General features: G+C 41.6%; 1 protein-coding gene across 1 annotated transcript in view; it reads right to left on the bottom strand.

Annotated features, from left to right (window-relative positions):
* LOC106938878 (semaphorin-4C-like) overlaps nucleotides 1-19,995 on the bottom strand; it is a 72,054-nt gene that overhangs the window by 37,513 nt on the left and 14,546 nt on the right. Inside the window, exon 3 of the mRNA XM_015021068.1 lies at nucleotides 5,268-5,445. Within this exon, the coding sequence (XP_014876554.1) occupies nucleotides 5,268-5,370 (103 nt within the window). The 5' untranslated portion in view covers nucleotides 5,371-5,445. The remainder of the gene's footprint in view (nucleotides 1-5,267; nucleotides 5,446-19,995) is intronic.

Genomic DNA, 19,995 nt, shown 5'->3' with positions numbered 1-19,995 from the left:
GAGGTCAGAGGACCAGCCCTTATTGCGCTCTCTTTCTAAATTGCATTTCTTTTCTATCTCCAACACCGATTCTATCATTCCTTTTTCTAACTCAAGAGGCAAACGTTAGCATTGGTTCTTCTTTAAAAAAAAGAAGACCCAGCAATCATTTGCTGGATCAAATACCTCCATGTTTTACAAACTGAGGGTCAAACTTCTCACAGTTCTCCTACTTGTTTTGCTGCTCTTCCTCTTTCTTTTCTTCCTCTCATTGTTGACCACACAGCTGTTGAGTTTTGTCATACTTTAGTTTTGGCTCGCTAGCCGCTGTCATTGTGCTGACTCTCAGAGGAGGGTGGGTGTGTGTGTGTGTGCGTGTGTGCATATACGTGTGTGTGTGTGTGTGTGTAATACCAGTTTAAATTGTGTTTTACTGTTTTATACTCAAATCTGGGTTTCTTCCTATGCCATTAAAACCTAAGGCAGACATGTAGGATTGTAGACCTCCCTGAAAACCACTAATTCTTCATTTTACTGGGATTTTACACACAATATAAGCTAACGCTTACAAACATCTGTTTACATCTGTTTACTGGCTGCAATACTTTGTTGTTTAAGTTTAACTGGTGAAATGTCAAATCCCAGCTCTTCACGAGCGCTGTGTGTCTTGAGAGTTAAAGCCAATGTGGCAACTCAGTCTGAATTCAGTCGATGCTTCTCTTGTAAACGTTCTTTACTGTACAGCTCATGCTAAAAAACCTACTTGACAGACGGGTCTGTAAAATTTTTAGATGTAAACTTGTAAAAAAAAAAAAAACTGACAACACCTACACAACACGAGAAAAAATAAAACAACAATAGTAAACATGGAAACGTTTTCATACGAGAAACGAAAGGCAGAGCAGACCACGGGTATTAGCCTTAATCCTCCGAGGTTAGATAATATAAGCTAACAGCATTGTGACTCAACTTTAGTTTATTTGAAGGTCTTAGCATGAATCTTGTGTGGCTAGCTAATATAAGCTAAGAGCATCGCTACTAAACTTTAGTTTATTGCAGTCCCAAAGGTAATAGCATGAACCCTCTGTGGCTAGCTAATGTAAGCTAAGAGCATCGCTACTAAACTTTAGTTTATTGCAGTCCCAAAGGTAATAGCATGAACCCTCTGTGGCTAGCTAATGTAAGCTAACACCACCTCTATTCAACTTTAGTTTATTTAAGTCCCAAACATACTGATGGAGTCATTGCTTTGAGATCAAGTAGTTTTAGTGCTGGTTTTAATTTGAGCAACTCCTGGATGTTGCATAAAATTATGAGCTAAAAGTCTCCAATGGCTCGCTGTTGGGATTTAGAAGCGTGGATGTCATTTCTTTGGTCATCTTGATGTGGGATTTCATAGCTAAGCTTAAGACTCACTGTTGATTAAAAGAGGTTTCATTGTTTTGGATCTTGCTTATGAATTTAGACTGCGTCGCGAATGCCTTTTATTTCTTTGTGTGATGTGGCTGGATAGTGACACTGTTGGGCTTTACGACTCGTAGCCCTGCTGCTTTAAATACTCACAGATTGCTTAAAGGCAAAGCGAAAAAACAAGTTCTAATTGCCCTGAGTATATTCCAATTTTATGAAGCTTGCAAAGAAATTATTTTGTAATAATGTAGTGTTTTAAAATGTTTGGCTCTGCTGCAGCTATACCAGGCTGCTTTTAAAGATGTAAAATGACACCATGTCGCTGTGTAAGAGTGACAAAAATATCCTTGTGAAAGGGAAGAATCAAAACTACACAGAGACAGTGAGATATAACTGAAAATCTTAAAATATACTCTTTGTCAGTGATTAGAGTGAGGAGAGCATGAGGAAGGAATCGAGGGTATGTAAATTTACAGCCCTCATTAGCAGCTCTACAAGTTGCCGTATATAACGTGTGCGCAGAAAATGTCTCATTCAAAGCCGAAAGGGATTTATTTTCACTTGACAAATGCGCTGGAGGGGGGAGAAGCTGTTAACATGTGAGTTTTAAAGAAGTAAAAAGAGAGGAAAGACGAGCTGAGGAGAAAAAAAAAGGCGAACAGATAGAAGAGAGGATGTTTGTGTTTCTTCTTCTGCGTGCCCATGTAAGCCTCATGTAATTGCAGGGTGGGGGCAGGAATGGAAGTGGTGGGTGGGAGTAAATATTATCTTTTCAACCATCTCTGCCCCGGCGTGACCCCGCCCTGTTCACGCACGCCTCCTGTACCGCCAGGAGCCCCAAATCCCTCAGACTGCCAGCCTAAGCAGTACACACGTCCACACACACACATATAAACAGAGACGGATTAGATGGACAGATTCACAGCTACACACCCTCTCTCTCTCACACACACACACACACACACACACACACACACACACACACAGCCTCGTATTCTATCACACTTGTTTTCCTTCTTGCAGCATGTCTTATGCGCAAAGACGTGCATTGCTATGAACACTTCATGGTGATTCTGCAGCTCAAAATGCAACAAAAGGTGAAAGACCCACTGTGTGTGTGTGTGTGTGCTTCCCTCTCTCTGTAATCTGACTGGAGTTGAGTTTCTCCAGCACTCATTCCGTCGAGCTTCCTTTCAAAAAAATAAAATAAAAAAATCCATCTTTTCTCTCTTTTCGTCTTGCTCTCCATTCCTCCATCCCCCTACAGTTTCTTTTTTTTTCCCCTTCACTATTTTGTCTTCCTAATAACTCCTCCTCAGCACTGTAGGTGGAACTCATCCATATCAGTCAGTTAACCCAGCACTCAGTCTCTGGAGAAATCAGTCAGCGGGTAGGGATAATCCCACTTGTTTCCACCTCACACCAGCCAGAGTTAGAAATCTTTTACCAGGCGAAATTGCAGTGGAGCATAAAAAGGGTTTTGTGACGAGGGGTTTTTAATTGGTCAATAAGCGGAGCTGTACTCAAAAGAGAGGAAAGTTAAACCACAATTATCACACGTAGAGAACTAGCCTGGTAAAAAAGCAGCCCCCTGTTCTACACTTTGCTTCTGAACACATTGCTTGCTAAAGGTTAATCACTAACATTTACCTGTGACGACTGCGAGGCGCCAACTTGACGCTATGCAGCTTACCAGAAATGGCTGCGCTACAATCAACCACTCTCCACTGCAAAGAGAGAAGTGCAGGGTCAAACTATATATCTGTTAATGTTAATTAAATATTTGGAAGTGTGGCTAACGCGGACTGAGCGGCTTCTTTCACTTCCTCCGTGGCCGTTGCTAAAGCTACAGGCAGACTACAATTCTAAAACATTGCAGAAAATCAATGTCATCATTCACAACTTCTCCTTCTGTTTGCTGATTGGCCCGGTTGAAATTCTACTGGTGACAATCCAAGTGAATGGGAGAAATCCCAAACGAAGCACTGAAGGGAGATGATTTGGATCCTATAACCTATCGGCAGCAGTTGAAATATGTTGGTCATAACACCACAAACACATGATCAACTTTAAGCCGTATCAAAATGCATGCAGCCTGTTTGTCTTCTTTGTAGCGTGTTTGCATCGATTCCTTCCATACGCAACGTTGAGCGAGTGTGTCATCGTTTCCCCCACTAGGCCTCAGTCGTTTTTATAAGTCCACGCTGGCTAAAAAGAGCCGGCCCACTGTGTGTATGCCAACGCTGACTTTTCTTTGTTACGATGGAGAGTTTTTACCGCAAACTCTCAACACCCTGTTGATTGTTTTCCCCCCCGCACCCTCACTCGATCTCTCTCATTCCCTTTTTTACTTTTTTCTCTCTTTCCTCCAACCACAACACTGCAGAGGACTGTCAAATAAACCCTTGTGCTAAAGGAACACGGCTGTGAGAAGAAAAAAAAAGGAAAAAGACGAAGAAAAAGAAGAAGAAAGTAAAGGATTTCATGAGTGGCTGGTAGTGGCACGAGAAAGGTTTTGAATTCACCCCACTGCTCTGTGAGTACAGGTGAAACCGGAGCTCTCTGTGAAAATGCCATGAGAGGATTTCAGGTTCATTCGGAATAAAAAAAAAAGCCACTGCAGACAAAGGAAAAAGTGCATAAAGACACAGAGCGGAGAGCTGAAAAAGAAGGAATAGATACGGGATAAAAAGGTGGGATAGGTGCAACAGAGAGGTGAGAAAAGTATAGCCTTTTCCCTATATTCTTTCCATTCTCTTTGCCTAATCCCCAGGAGAGAGAGACAGAGAGAGAGAGAAGGCAGCACTTCTCCTGTGGAAGGATTAAAAAAAAAGAGGACTTTTTATACAGCTTGCAACAATTGGCATTGTTCAGCAAAGAACGCCGAAATGTGGCTGCAGAGAAGGGCTGAGATAAAGAGTGTGAACGCAGCGGAGTGCAGGATTAGACTGATGTATTGTCTTATGGAGGGTCGATGCCAGCCTCTTTATCAAAGGCCTGAAACCATCCACCTCCGACATAATGGAGAAAGTTTCCTGGTTTGCTGTAATGGAACACCGCTGTGTGATTATGAGTGTTGAGTCAGATGCATGGATCAGCCCAGTGGCGAGATGGAGGATTCTCCTAATTCAATAAGTCAGCCCAGTAACTCTCAGGGTACGCTCCCGCTATTTGATTTCTTTTAGCACAAACTTTTAATATGATAGCAGGGATGAGGGAATCTACGCTAGTTTTTTTGTCTTGAGTTATCCTCAGCTTCTATACACTTTACGTCTAAGGGACAAAACTTTTATGGTTTTATATTCCAGTCGTCCAAGATTTATGGAGCTCTGTCAAAATTCAGCTAAATTTTGACGTTGTAAAACACCAAGCTTTAGAGGTCCTGAGTAAATTAATGAGGTATTGTTTTGAAGATCATCACAACAATCAGGCACATATGTCATGTCTGAGGAACCCATGATTACTAGCAGCCAGTTAAAAAAAAATTAACTACTTCTTTATATGTAAATTAGGGCTGAAACGATTCATTGGATTAATCGTGATGGATCAATTATTGATGTAATTATTTTGTAATCGGTTAATCATTAACTGAAGAGCACAGACTCCAAAAAAAGGAGATTTTCATTAGCTACATGCCACAATTAATATGTCATCATAAGAGGCAAAACAAAAACAAAACTTTTCAATGACATGTGAGCTCACTGAGACGTGTGTGTCCTTGGGATAATCAGCACGTCTTCATGTAGTCAGTTTTCCATTGACTGGAATAAAGTCAAACTTTGAAGACATTCAAGGCCTGAGTAAACGTAAACCTCCAATTCCAAAATAAATCTAATATTGGAGTCAGCGGGGATTTTAACATCTGTAAGCTCACTCACCTTGGTATCGAACGGTCTTGCGAGGGACTGGGTTCCAGTTAAGCGCCGCTGACCTTTCCCATCCAACCAGCAACATCAGGAGTAAGACCCTCGTCCCACCCATGGCTGCCGAGTCAGCTCCGGTTTGCTGGACCTGTGGCTCGGTGATGGACAGAGGGACGGATGAGTCGGCGGGCTGCTGTAGACAGACAGAGACCACAACAACACATCAGATGGGAGCTGCTATTTACTTCCTTTATTGCCTTGGTTGTATATCAGAAGCCCCTATGTGGGAGTGGCTTTTACGCCATTTGCGTTTTTCAAGAGGACGGACAGAACACAAATTCAAGCTGGGAAGAAAGATAAATTCCTCCTGTTTTAAAACAGACCCTATAAAACTCAACAGAAGAGTAAACCAGAAGTGAAGGATGTAAGTGCTTGAAAGGACACTCGTAATGCGCTTCCATGTTTGTGCTTCCCTGCCAAGACAAACAAACTACAACATTCAAAGAAGTTTTGGCCGGGGAAATCACGCAGGAAAAGTTCTCCCCACCACTCCCTCATGTTGAGCGATAATCTAGCTATCGGCACTCAAAAAAACAGCTTATTGCTGCACTCTTGTAAGGCCAATTCAGCAGCGGTATATTAAGCTAGAGCTGAGTTATCAAAGTTAATTGGCACTGGCAACGCATCAAACACCAACGTGTCAGGAGATGAATGTCGAGGCAAGGACAATCCAATAGAACGGTGTTGTAAATGAATTGGTTTATATCTAATGAACATGTCAAAAAGTGCTGCTAGAAGGCGGCATTACGGCCTAATGACGGCTCGGGGTGAGCGGCTTGTTACACGGCGCTGTGAGGGAGACGAGGCGGAGGTGGGGTAAGAGCAGACAGGAAGTTAAATTACTAAAAATACGAGAAAAAATCTGCATTAATATTCACAATTTTCTCACTGATTCAGTCCTAATAATTAATTAGCCCTTTATTTCCCACTGAATTGCTATGAATTACTTCTTTTTTAGGTAACTGTATAGCTATGACTGCATGGAAGAGCGACAATAGCCCCACAAACACAAATCCTGCTCTTGAAAAACATTCCCATGTGCTTCTTTAGGACACCAGTCGCACAAAGAAGTACATGCATCACTAAATTGCACACAGTAACTGCATCCAAACCCCCACAGCTTTAGCACAACACTCAGGAGGACCATGGCAGCACAGATAGACAGTGCGGAGGCAAGGAATGGTGTCCCGTCAGACCATCAGTTCCCGAAACCACACACATACACACACAAAACAATAAAAGCGTTAAATCGCAGTGTGACCCCGCTGTACTGCACACAGAGTAAACATATAAAATGTATTGATATTTATGAATGCTTTCACTGAACAGCGGCTAAACTAGTTAAACTAACAATCCTGACAATACAGACAGTTTAGTTTTTTTTAAACATCATTTTTTGGAATTAATGTGACACAATGAATGAATGATAAATCAACCCCAATTTCCTTAATTTTTTTTTTTGGAGATTGGATCTCGTCAATCAGCTAACACTTACATGATAAAACGATTTTATCTGCCTATTTTATCTACCTCCGCAAAAGTGTGTAAATCAGCCCTGTTATCCCCCCTGTTATTAATAGTTAAACCACTGTTGCCAACTTAGCACTTTTTGTCGCAATATTTAGTGGCTTTTCAGACAAAAACAAATTGGTACCAGCACAAATCTGAAGTCAGGCTGCATAAAAATCGGCAATCGGTGCGCCCCGAATACAACGTCACTGACTCCTGTAGCTGCTTATGTTGAGTTGTATTGAGAAGTATTTAGAAAACGATTCTGTTTTTTAAGACATGGAGAACAAATCGGCAGATTTTTATCGTAAAACTCGTAAGACTTCAAAAAGCACATAAGAACTTTCTAAAAAAGCCATCTTTCGTAATTGCACCACTTTGTTTAAAGTGCACCGAGGTCCTAAAAGGAGGAATATTCCATCCACTGCAACCACTTAGGACTGCAACTAAGTATAAAGTAGCAAAACTGTTCATGGAGAAGCCTGTATTTATCTGACAAACTCACTTTTAAATGTCACTTTTAAGTGCTGAGGCACCGCACGAAAAAGCCTGTTTGCTTCACTTCCACTTAAACTGCGGCAGAAACCTCAGAGGTGGACGTCTCAGAAGCTTACGTACGGGACACAGATGCAGATCAATTTAGACAAAAAGCCTTCAAATGAATTCTTCTTCTATTATAGTGGCATATAAATTCCTAAAACGTATAGGAAAAACAACCTTGCTCAGACCTGAGTTAGGAAACGAATGTCTTAAACATGACACGCCACCTGTAAGCTTCCCCCCCTCTCTCTGCACCTGCTCACTAAGTTAAATGACGTTTCTGACAGTAGGAGATCACTGAAGGGGGTGCTTTACTTTTTGGACAGGCAAACGTCAGACTTTAACTAGAAAAAAAACAAAAAAACAAACAGGAAGCACAGAATCAGTACGTGGATTTGAACCGACAAACCCGCTTTTCCTCGTCCATTCCCACATGTGAATATTAAATTTTGACCCTGGAAAACAAACATTTACTCTCTTTGGTGGATTGGCAGGGGAGTTAATTGAAATTCAGAAATGTGTGTGTGTGTTGTGTTGTGTGGGGGCGTTCGAACATGTTTGTGTGCCTACGCCCAACCTGTGAGGCGGGTATTGATTATATTTTTGAGCTAAAACAAAAACAAAACAAAACAAAAAAAAAGAGACAGAGGGAGAAGCCTCCCTTTCTTCCAATCCTCCTCCCCCCTCTTCATCTCCGCATCAGATCGCGGCGACGTGCCGTTAAACGACCGTGCTTAAACCGCTGGATTTGGGTGAAAGCTCTGCGAGCCTTGCAGTGCGGGCTGCTAGCTTTATTGGATCGATGCTGATGGCCTTGCCGGGCAAACGCTTGAGTGAGCGGAGGACGGATTGAGAAGACGCAGCGGTGAAGGGATGAGAAAAGCAGAGAGATGGAAAAGACGTTCAAAGAGAAGGAAAAAGCCTCCTCCCTCTTCATCTGCTGCTTCGCCTTAACGCAGGGACCTAATAAAGCGTGGAGGTCTTCCGGAGGGGTAGATCATGTGAAGAAGCGGCATGCTAATGCTCCAGGGCAAAGTGAAAGTTTTGTCTGTAGAAAAACTCTAGATCTCATCATGCCCACTTGGGCCTTTGTACTTTCTAGAAATGGATGTTTGTCTGCATGTTTACTCGCTACTATGATCCATAACTTTTCTTAACTGAGTGTGAGTTTAGAAAGGTACTGAGAAAGGAAAACTGGATTCACTAACTAAGTGACTTCTTAAGGCAATTGGTTGCACTTAACTTTATAAAGGGGATCAGAGTAAAGTGGGATGAATGCAGTGTGCAGATTTCAGATTTTTTTTGTAAAAAAACAAAACAATTTTCAATCCTCTGTGCTAATAAGTAACATATTGTGTTGGTCTACCACATATAAATCTCAAGAAGGAACAAAAACGTCTGTAGTTTTAGCTGTGGTGTTAACATATTAATTTCCACTATTTTTTTTCTTTCTATATACAAAAGTTCCCGCCAGAACCTTCGTTTTCATTTGTTTCTGGTATGACCGTAAGTCTGACGCACAAAGTCACATCCGCAGAAATAACAGTGATGGTTAACAAAGACGCTTCTCTTGCCTCACTTGGGGCTAAATTTTGCTTCAAAAATTGACCCAATGTGACACTGGGAAAGACTTAAGTTGTGCTAAAAGGAGTTAGCCTGTTAGTCGGTGAAGCTAAGATAGCATGTCAATGCTAAACATGCAGCAGTAATGACGGCAACATCCGCATTTCTAAAGAAGTATTTTTTCAAATTAGTTTTATCTCGAGTTCCTGAAACACTTGAAAACTGAGTGAGTAGAATAAGCACTTTCCACCAATCTGATGGTTGAATAGCTTAAATAAAACATAAAAAACAATAAATATCTTTGTTGTTGAGCTCATATGTCTATTTATTGAATAATAGCAGCAAAAGGGGTTTTCAAATTAAGATGCTTATTTTGACTATATATAGTTTTCAATTAAAATGTGATTCTTTCCGATGGCTTAATTACAGATCCTGCAATTAACTCCCACCACAAACACTAACATGAAAAAATGTGGAAATATTGAAAGGTTGTGAGTGTTTATATAAGGCGCTATAATAATGGTTCCCTGCTCAGATCGTACACTGGAGGCGGTGGTGTTTCTTTGAGAGAAATACGCCACAGTGTATTGGTAAATTCTGCACTTCATTCTGAACGATTTAGCGTCCCTAACAGTGCGCCGCCGCCGTCGGCGGAGACGAAATTGAGCTATTAACGATAAGACTAAATAACTACCTGCAGTAGCATTTTTGGATTGCCTCTCCTTATTTGACACCGCTTTGCAAATAAAACCGTTCACTGAATCATCAAGGCAGATCTGCGAGGAACTTTATGGGCAACAGGGGAGCCTGTGATGAATTTTTCGGTTTCTTTCCATCGTGCCAGCACTTATAATCCCCTCGCCGTGTCATAGGAAGATGAATTGAGTCTTGCTTTTCCCCGAAGACCAAATTAAGACAGTTGCTCCGTCTGTCACCGCGGCCTCTTTAAGGTCCTGCGGTGTCGCAGGACCTTGCAGGCGCAATCCGAGTCATCTCTTAGCTGCTGGTGTTGTTGGTGAGGCTGGTTTAACTAATGAGCCGAGACACAACAGCCTAATAATTTCTTCCACCACTCCACAATGGAGGGCTCATTAAAACATACAGAGAAATAGGCCACATGTTCTGATTAGGCCGCGGAGGCTCCTGCGCGCCTCTGTCACTTCGTGTAAAGCACGTGTGGGTTCTGGCTGTGCGTGTGTTAGGCGTCGGCGCGTGTTTGGAGATCAGATGAATCCCTGTAGGGGGAGAAGCGACGCAGGATTGTTTCTAAGCGAGCGGATGTTAAGGAAGGAAAAACCGGGAAGAGATGAACGTTTTCAACCCCAATCTGTCTGTCGTCTGTTTCTCCTTTTTTTTTTTTTTTATATTGCTGCTATGTCAGTCTGGTTTCTGTTGCTGCCTTCCTGTCCCTCACCTTTCCTGGAAGCCAAACACGTAGAGACAAGCACACGGAAACTAACAGACAGGGTCCTCTGCTGCAGTCACTGCTGATTGTTAGTCTTTCCAGGCTTTGTTCGCCTTTTCACCTCCACCTCTGACCTTTGGCGGGTTACACAGAGCCTGGGCGGATTTAACATCCCCTTCCACTCGGAACATCACACCAGGACACACTTAATGTCCATTAACCTGCAACTGCCCTCAATAATGCACACACACTTTCAATCACAGAACGACAGGATGCACTCGGACAGCTACCCCTCCCCACCCTTCATCTACCCTTAACAATCACAGAAGCTCAGCGCTCTTCCTTCCTTCCTACCTTCCTACCTCTCCCTCACAGCTCCATGTGTATCCTCTCCCTTCCCCTCCCGCCTCTTATTGCTCCGGTTGTGTTTTGAAATGCGCACACCAATGAAAGCTCCCCGCAACACACAAAGCCCGTTTCAGCTGAACCAAACAAGCAGGATCAAACAATTTCACACCTCCAGGACTAAAGGGTTTGAGAGCTCCTCAAGGACTTTTATGGTGTGTTCTCCTCACTTTGAAATCATCACAAAAAGGAAAAGCCGGAGCTGCGTTGCCGCATTAATGGTCGGATGTGTGTTGGGTTTCCGAAGACGACCAAAGGTGATTTTCAACTATTCACAGTGGGTTTCTGTAACCAGAAGGACACACAACAGAGCAGCATCTTGAATGAAGACTGTTCATTAGTGGTAGGGATTCCCTGAAATGATTAAAAAGTCTCATATCTGTATCTACTTATTCCTATTCAGGTTTGCTGTACCTGTGCAGGTTCCATCACAGGGCTAAAAGAGATGTTCGGTTTATGTGTGTTGTTTCACACACACAAACTCTACCTAAGCACTTATGATCCACCAATAAAACTCCAATAAGTTGGTAAAAGTTACAGAAAAACAATAAATCCTATGATGACATGATAATTAAAAAATCTTGTAAAAATGTCATCTGAGTGCTGGCCGCTCCAGGATGGGTTACCGATCCAATGAAGCGGTCCAGACAGAACTCCTGTGGCTAGCAGCTAAATTAAGGCTAGCAATGCATGTTTTTCTTAGGTCTATTTATTTATTTTTCATTCCAGCACACATGAGTGAGTAAAATAAAAATACTTTTGGGGGCTTTTCCAACTGTGCAGTTAGCTTTCACAACAAGTTGTCTCCAGATTAGTTTCCATCTTCCTCTTCGGTTTGCTTTGAAAGCAAAACCTGAGTCTCAACATGCTTTAAAAAATTACATTTTCTATGTACTCTTATTCAGTCAAGTCAAACCCTTCTTATCTGTTCACTAATATGTAAACCTAGATTTTAGTTTGCTGGCACTGATAAATATTAGCATTTTAACATGCTAAGTTGAAATACTGAAATGGGACACAAGCTAGCTGCTATAGGCTCTCTGTGTTAGCATCATTAGCTCTAGGAGAAGACTCGGTTTTGGTCACCCAATACCAAACCATTGACAACATCTAAAAACCACTAATATTTTCTGTCACACTGATGCTTTTAAAATAAGTTTTTATGACAGGAAAATGCCTGGTCTTATCACTAGCGTTAGCAAAAAGTATCAAAGCACTGTCCCTTACCCATCTGTTGATGTATGCTGCCAGTCAGCTGGATGGCAAAAGACTTCAACACAACGACTTGCTTAATTTGTCTGCTTTGAAAATGTTAGTCATGAAAAATACAGACAGCTCTGGTGCTGGAACTAAAGGAGTGCCGCTCCTAAACTCCCACTCTCTTTGTCCATTAGCTGAATGCTAACAATTAATAGTAGCTAGTTATACTAGACTTAGGTTATATACAAACAAAAACAAAGCATAATAAGCACTGTTCATCTGAATGTGGAAGAAGTACACAAGGAAGAAAGGGAGGAAGGAAGTAAACAAGGATGGAAGAAAGAATGTGCAGGCTGGAAAAGAAAGAAAGCAAAGAAGGAAAGACACAAGCAAGGAAGGGAGGAAGGACACTAGAAAAAAATACAGAAATGCTAAACTTTTGTCAGACTTAAGAACTTTGTACACCTCTTACAAGTTAATACTGGCAAGAACTGACACCATCTAGGGGAAATTAGCTCAATTTCAGAATGCCCTTAACAAAAGAGGCTACTGTGAAAACTTAAAGTAAATGAGTGTCTTTGGAAAAACTAAAAGAAGATTACTAGCAAGCCGGAATAAATAGCTAAAGTTGTCAATCATAGTAATTTTACGGGGAATCAAATAGAAAAGTTAAATAAAAATATCAGTGCTATTTGAGATGTTAGCAGTTTGTAATTGTAGTGTTTATCTCCTTCATACTGGCAGTAAATGTCAGCTGAAACTAAAAAGAAAAAAAAAAAAGGAGCCGATAAAGACAAGTTTAATTTGTAGCACAGTCCAGTTTTTTAAAAGCTATCAAACGGAGCACTTGTGACAAATTGTCTAAAACCTAATCTTCTTCCTCATGGAAAGATTGATTGCAAAATGATAATTTGTGACCTCAGTTCATCCGTTTTCATTTCCACGATTCAAATGCATTCTGAAAGGTTCAAAATGTTATCTGAGAGCCTGCGAACCAACAGAGGCGCCTCGAGAGGTGATGCAGTCCGTTCGATGAATTTCACAGCCGAGAGCTTCTGGTTAGAGATCAACCTTTAAAAACTTGGAGGTCCATCAAAATTCATTTTTGAAGATTCAAATCAGAGCTGAAAGAGTTTTATGAAAGCCCCGGCTAGGTGCCTCGAATACAAATGTGTGAGAGTGTGCTTGCTGTCTGGCGATGCGTCAACATACGGATTTAAAGGTTGCCGGTTCAAGTCCGGAGCAAAGCACCTCCGATGCTGGACTAGAAAACTATCTTGTTACAGAGCTTCTTTTAAAAATTGATGACATGAGGGATTTTAAGTGAAGGGAAGTCAACATGGGCCTCAGCATTTTCTTGTTATTTCCTTTCATTTATTCATATGGATCTCTAGGGCCGTGCATGAAACTGGAGGAAAGTAAGATGTTTTTTTTGCCCCCTCTTTAACTGTTCCTACAGAGCTGTTGCTGTGTGTGTGTTTTTTCCATTTAAAGCAACAAGCTAATGGAGGCGACATGAGCACTCCACTTACGATGGAAAAAAAAAAAAAAAACATCCCACACTGTGCGCCATCAGAGTGCTGGTACAAAAATACTGGTGGAGACTGAAACGTGGTAAAACTGTGTAAAGCTATATATAAATACGTTTTTTTGCGTTAAAAGAAAAGCAAAACTGAAGTTATTATCTTTGATCCCAAACAGGAACGGTCTAGAGTCAGCACGCAACTTCAGCTGTTACATCTAGAAACCAATGACCAGGCCTGAAATCTGGGTGTGGTGATGAACTTGGACCTGAACCTTCAGAGCCACATAAAGACAGTTACAAAGTCGGACTTTTATCACCTGAAGAACATTTCCAGGTTTAGTCATGTTTCACCAGGATCTAGAGGAACTCATCCATGCGTTTGTCTTTAGTCGCATTGGTTACTACAACAGTGTCTTCACAGGTCTGCCTAAAAAGTCACTAACTACCCTAACCCCAGCCAAACAGAGGAGTTCCTTTAAATCAAGGATCAAAACCCTCTGATTATTAGCATATGGAACATTGACCAGCATATTTTATGTGTGTTGTTGATTTTAATGATGGCATTTGAGAAAACGTAACGTTTATTGCTTGTTTCACAATTGGTGACCGCATGGTGCATTTATGATATAAAGTGTTTTGAACTGCTTTGTTTCTGACTACTTGACTTGACTTAAACTGAGATACTTTTCCAGATTCCAATTCCAATGTTTGTTTGTTGTTTTCCCACCAATTTTGAAGTATAAACACAAAAAGACTGTGTCCTTAAATTCGTAGCCTCGTAGCGTATTTTAAAGCACCGTCAAACACCAGAAATCTGGCGAGGCAGGTCGCCGCATAAAGGGGGCAAATGAATAGCCTCATGCTGACCAGCTGACATTAAAGGCCTGCCTGCTTGTGACCTTGTGCGTTTGCCGGCAGATTGTGTGGTCTGCTGGTGTCGAGCTGGCACAGATGAAAGACTGGAGAATCAAAGCCGGGGTCTGACTGTAGAAGATGAATGCAAAAGAGAGCATGATTGTGACAGATGCAGCGCCCCTCTGATACACCCAATAGTTTGTTTCTGTCATCTGCAAACAGTTTGAAACCTCCTCTAAAGCGTCCATCATCAATGTGTGCGACGCTCATCAATTTTCATGCGGCCGGGCGATTTATTTCCTGCGTGTGTGCGTGCAAGCAATTAACAAACGGTTCACTAAAACGAATTCGTACAAGCTTCGTAAAGCATCAGTTATAATTTATAGCGGAGGAAAAATTACAATAGTCAACACTATTGGTCTTTTACGTCTTAATAAAACAATAAAAAAGCAGGAAAAATAAACCCCAGGAGAGCTGACATTGTTACATCTCAGCCTTCCTCACTGCCTCTCTCAGCTTCTTTTATGTCTCACTCCTAGGAGACCCTGTAAGCCTTTAAAATTTCCATCTTCTCTCCTTTCATCCCCCCCCCACGTCAGCACTGTGGCATAGGCTAGTTTGCCCCCGCTCCTTCCCCTGGCTGCACTTCAACCCGCCTTGTTCTTCTTGTTACGGTCGGCTGGCCAGGCGTGGCCGGCTTTATAATTCTTTGATCGGAGCTCTGATCTCTTCCATCAGTGCTCAGGGGCTCCAGCTGATTACAGATGAAATGGATCTGATTTGGGCTCTGTCTGCGGGCCAAACACCTGCCCGAACCCAGGGAAAAGCACTGGAGGAGGAGCACAGGGCCAGATGAAACCGGATGGGCCGGCGGTGAGCTGATCGAACAGCAGGACCATCTGTGCTTTTGGTTTGCGGCGGCAGCGGCAGAGACGCGCTCGAATGCGACGGTGGCAAGTTTAGTTGTTTGAGAAGTACAGAAAATATCCAAACTACCAAACTAAAATACTTGAATAGTTATTTTAAACCTACATCTTGCAAATTTAAAGGAGTTCCCAAGACTATTATAAACACCTGTTAGCTTAAAAACTAGCTACCAAGGCTATATTGATAAGTATTTACCCTCATTAACAAGAGTAGTCATCCATTAATCCAGTTTTAAAATAATTAAATTAACTTATTCAGGTTCTATAAAAAAGCTAACTATGGAAAATATATAAAGAGCTGTTGAAGGGAGGTCTGACTAAAAATCTACAAACTCTCCATTCTGTCACGCTTGTCAGCCTCAAGATGATAAGCACCAGCCCGAGATCTACAATATGTCTGAGTTATGCAGCATGGTTTTTACTGCATGTAGACGGCTACAATCAGTGGCTCTCAACCCCTGGAGGTCTATGGTTGTAATTCCAGACAATCATTAGAACAGCGAATCTCATCAGCCATAATCAGGAAAATCCATAATCAGTGAAATGAGTGGATCTTGTCAGAATACCAGGCAGCATTTTCTTTAATTGTATTTTTAAAAACTTGGGAAAACAGCCACACCATTTTTCTCCACATTTTTTTCCCGGCTGGCCATAATCATACATGATAAAATATGTAGGCCATTAGTGAGCGTCGAGCAGATTCGAACTACTTAGTTTGAGCGATGTATTGCTCAGCAGATCAGCAAAGCGAGATCTTGAATAATTCATCCCAGGGTCAACGTTTGCTGTGATGCAGTTGGTGTTGCTGTTATAAGCAGAAAAGATTAAAAACTCTTACACAGGGCCTTAAGAAATCTTTCTACCAAAAGTCATTTTAATCATTGTGTATTTTTGTAAGCCACTGAACTTCGATTCTAAAATATGGACCTCAAAAAATCTAACAAAATGGATTTCAAGGGCTTATGTTATAATCAAATCACAGTTTTTCCTCATCAAACAGAAGTCTGTCTCAATAAATGGAGTTCAACTCAGAAAGTGACTTAGACTTGTCTGTTTGAGGTTTCTTTTTAAAGAAAGAAAGGAAGCAGAGACAGAGTCTGAATTGGGCTAATAGTACTGAACTTCAAAAGCGTTAGCATTAGCAAAACCCCTTCACTACTTTTAAACTTTTATTTGTGTGGTGACTGTTTGGAAACAAAAAGAAAACAGTGACAGACAAGAATCGTTTTGCAGAACCCTGAGAACACCCTGCTAACAGTGCTAACGTTAGCATCTGCTTTAGAGCATCTTATTAGACAATTTTGGCAACATTAGAACCATGTTAAAGTTACACAAGCATAAACACTACAAAATATGGACACTTGGCTTCTTCAAAAATAACTTGACGCTATTTGAAAAAAAGAAGATTCTTAGTTTTGCAAATTAGCTACAAAAGTAGCAAAAATCTCATCCTGTTCTTGTTACTCATAATGCACAATTTCATTTCTTGAGCTGGATGAATCCCAATTTATAACTGATCCTAATTCTGAAAATACATATTTTATTATACCAACTCTATGCTACTTAACCTAGCCTGTGTAATACCCTTCCTAAACTCCAGAGGGCAATAGAGTCTGCTGATGTTTATTAAAGCAAACTTCAGATTAATCTGTTTTTATTTAGCCATTAGCTGATCCTTATCAAGAATTAATGATAACAATTACTATCACCCTAAGTTAATTTGACTTTATATTCATTTTGAGCAACTGCAATCGATATGTTTTGTATATTTAGACTGACTTATATATTCTTGTTTTATTGTCATAATTAAAGATTTTTTTAAAATACCAGTTGTCTGAGTAAAATGTAAATCTAAAATCCATATTTATTTGAGGTTTTGTGTTGACCATTAGCACCCCATCATCATCATTATCATCATCATCATCATCACCACCATCATCATAACTTCCTCAGTTCTTCAACTCAATATAATTTCTTTAAAGTAGAGATTTCTGTTTTTCTTTCTTAGCTTACATTTTAATGTGTTTGGATGTTTCTCCATTGTAGTTGCTTGTTTCTCATTACCTCCTGCTTTTGTCCAACATAAGAAACTGGTTCTGTGTCACAAGTGCACAATAAATAAATACTTATTGATTAGCTGACTGGCTGATTGAAGAAACTAGTGCAGGAAAAACATCAACTCCCAGAGAAGTCTGTCTTTCCATTTCTGCAGGATTTTCCATCAAGCTCCCTTTCTCTCTGGTCGACCTTCTGCCGTCAGTGCAGCATCTGTTTTTTTTTTTTTGACGAGCACAAAGGCGCAGTGAAAAATTATAAAAACCACGTGCACTCTGCCCTGCCGTGACCCGCCTGTCCTGCCTGCAGGCCCCGGGGGTTTCTGGGGCAGCGCTCTGACCAGCCATCAATGTTCAAACACATGACTGCGAGCGAGCTCAACCAGGTTCGCACGTCGATCAGCCTTGCTCCAGGCGGTATGAGAAATTCGCTGGTACACAAACCTACACAAGCGCATGAAATACCATTTGGACGAATAATATTTTTTATTTCTATACGTTCAAATCCTTTAGAAAATGTAAATGCTACTAAAAAAACATGGTAATTTACCTGCATTTAAATGCGTTTAGACACACTAATCTCACGTGGAACATGCAGAAAGTTCACGGCAAAAAGGGAAAACATAAACAGAATGTTTCATTACATAACACACACGCGTAGTTTTGAATTCTGTGCTCACGTGTGCTGCAGCCTGCTCTTCGCATATTACCGCGCTAATCAAATAACTCCTGCAAATACGCTGCAATTTTCCCCTCCAGCCACTCTCAGACAAACACACACAAAAAAAAAGCTGACAAACTTTCTCCATTCTGTTTCAGAGCTCATTAAAAAGTATTCACCTTGGTATAATTCGGAGCCGTAATCAGCTCTGAATAATAGAAAAAGGTCGTATTGACGCCCATGGGCACCAGACACACTGTCTCATTTCAGAACAACGCCCACCGGGCGTGCAAATGCAAAACGTGACGAGGGCCTGCGTCACACACGCCCCCGCGCACGCATACACACACACACACACACACACACACACACACACCGTCTCACTCTGACTTCGGTTCGCCACACTTAGCTGAGAGTCACTGACACTCGCTCACAGTGTACTCCGGCTCCGGGAGGGGCGGGACCACCCTACTGTGCTCCTCGGGGGGCTAATTGTCCGGTAGCACTCTTGCGCTTTCCTTCCCACTCTCTGACTTGTTTCCACTACTCCTATCTGTTCTTTTGGAAGAAGTTCAGGAGTTCACACTGAGCCCAGAGGCCTGCATCCCAGTGAGGTGCCACAGGGCAGTAAAGGTTACACCTAGCTGGACTTCTATACAGAATCAGCCCACACATCTCTTACTGGTGGGCAGGTCAGGTGGAGGTGGGGTGGGCGGGGGTTCACTTAAAGAGACATAGTGGGAGAGCAATGCTGCAGATGGGTTGTCTTTACGTTGCCTTGCAGAAGTATGAAGTGTGGTGTGAATTTACCTTAAATAAAATCTGGAGCAGTCAATTATTTTCAAAAGTCACCTATATTTTCTTCCATTTAATAAATATTGAACCCATGCTAGTACTTTGCAAGCCACAATAGGTCAGGATTCTTTAAGACAATAGTCTCGGACTCCAGTCCTCAAGGGCCGGGGTCTTGCAACTGTTAGATTAATCTCTGCTTCAGCACACCTGGCTGTGTACAGCTTGACTGCATACTAGTGAGGCAGTTTAGACATTTAGGTTGCATTCACACCAGCTCTTGTTCGTTTACCTAGAAAGTCCGCTTCTCGTGGGAAGATGGGAATGTGTAATCGAACTCTGATGCAAACCAGAAGAGCGAACTCTGGCCTGTCAAAAACCTTGGTCTCTGTTCGGTTGAACTGAACACCAATGCGGTTTGAATGCATATATGAATGCCAAGTTACCGGAGACCGAGTACACTACAGAGCAGAGCATTCTGGGTAAATCCAACCAAAATAACACTCTAGTTTAGTGCCAGTAGGAGTAATGGCTCATGGTCTTTAGCTAGAGACAAAATAGAAATCCTACAAATCTGACGGTACTTCATTTTTGTTCATTTTTGAAGGAAGTTGTGCCCATGTCTTCTTTGGAGGTTTTTGTGCCGTTTTCTTCAGTAGTTGCTGGTACAGCGCTGCCACAGGTGAAGAGGCAAACATGTTTTTCAATTAGTTTGAATTGTTTGACACAAAGCAGTGTGAAAGTGAACCACACCAGCTGAAAATGTAACAAATTTTAGTTCCCAATCAAACCGAGTCTACCGGACTACCAGTGAAAACACCCTGCCTTCCAAAGTGTAAGACCAGGGAAACAAGGCCCAGGAGAACTGTAGTTTGAGGATATGTTATGATCCAAGTCAATTTCTTAAAAAAACAAAACAAAATAAAATTAGCAGGAGAGCAGATGGCAAACTAGCGAAGAAACCTTCGTCGTTTGCCCTTGAGCAAAGCATCTAACCCAACAACCTTCACTGTCTTCGGTTGCTGCAAGAAGTTCAGAGATAATGAAAGACTTAAGCTCTGGCCACTGGGCAGTTCCCAGAAGCCAAAATTAAACAGCATGGTTCAACTGTGCTGCTCCCATGAATAAATGTGCATTACTGTGAAAAATGCAAAGTAGGACGCTTCTAAAGAGGGCTGTGCACACTCAGCAGGAGCAAATTCCCTTCCAGAGGATAAAATGTACATCCCATGCCCAACCAAAATACAT

This window comes from Poecilia latipinna, unplaced genomic scaffold (genome assembly GCF_001443285.1).
Source record: "Poecilia latipinna isolate Pla-1442-1.1 unplaced genomic scaffold, P_latipinna-1.0 Scaffold2719, whole genome shotgun sequence".
Lineage (NCBI taxonomy): Eukaryota > Metazoa > Chordata > Actinopteri > Cyprinodontiformes > Poeciliidae > Poecilia > Poecilia latipinna.
Note: the sequence above shows the minus strand (reverse complement) of the source record. Positions and strands in the feature narration are given on the sequence as shown.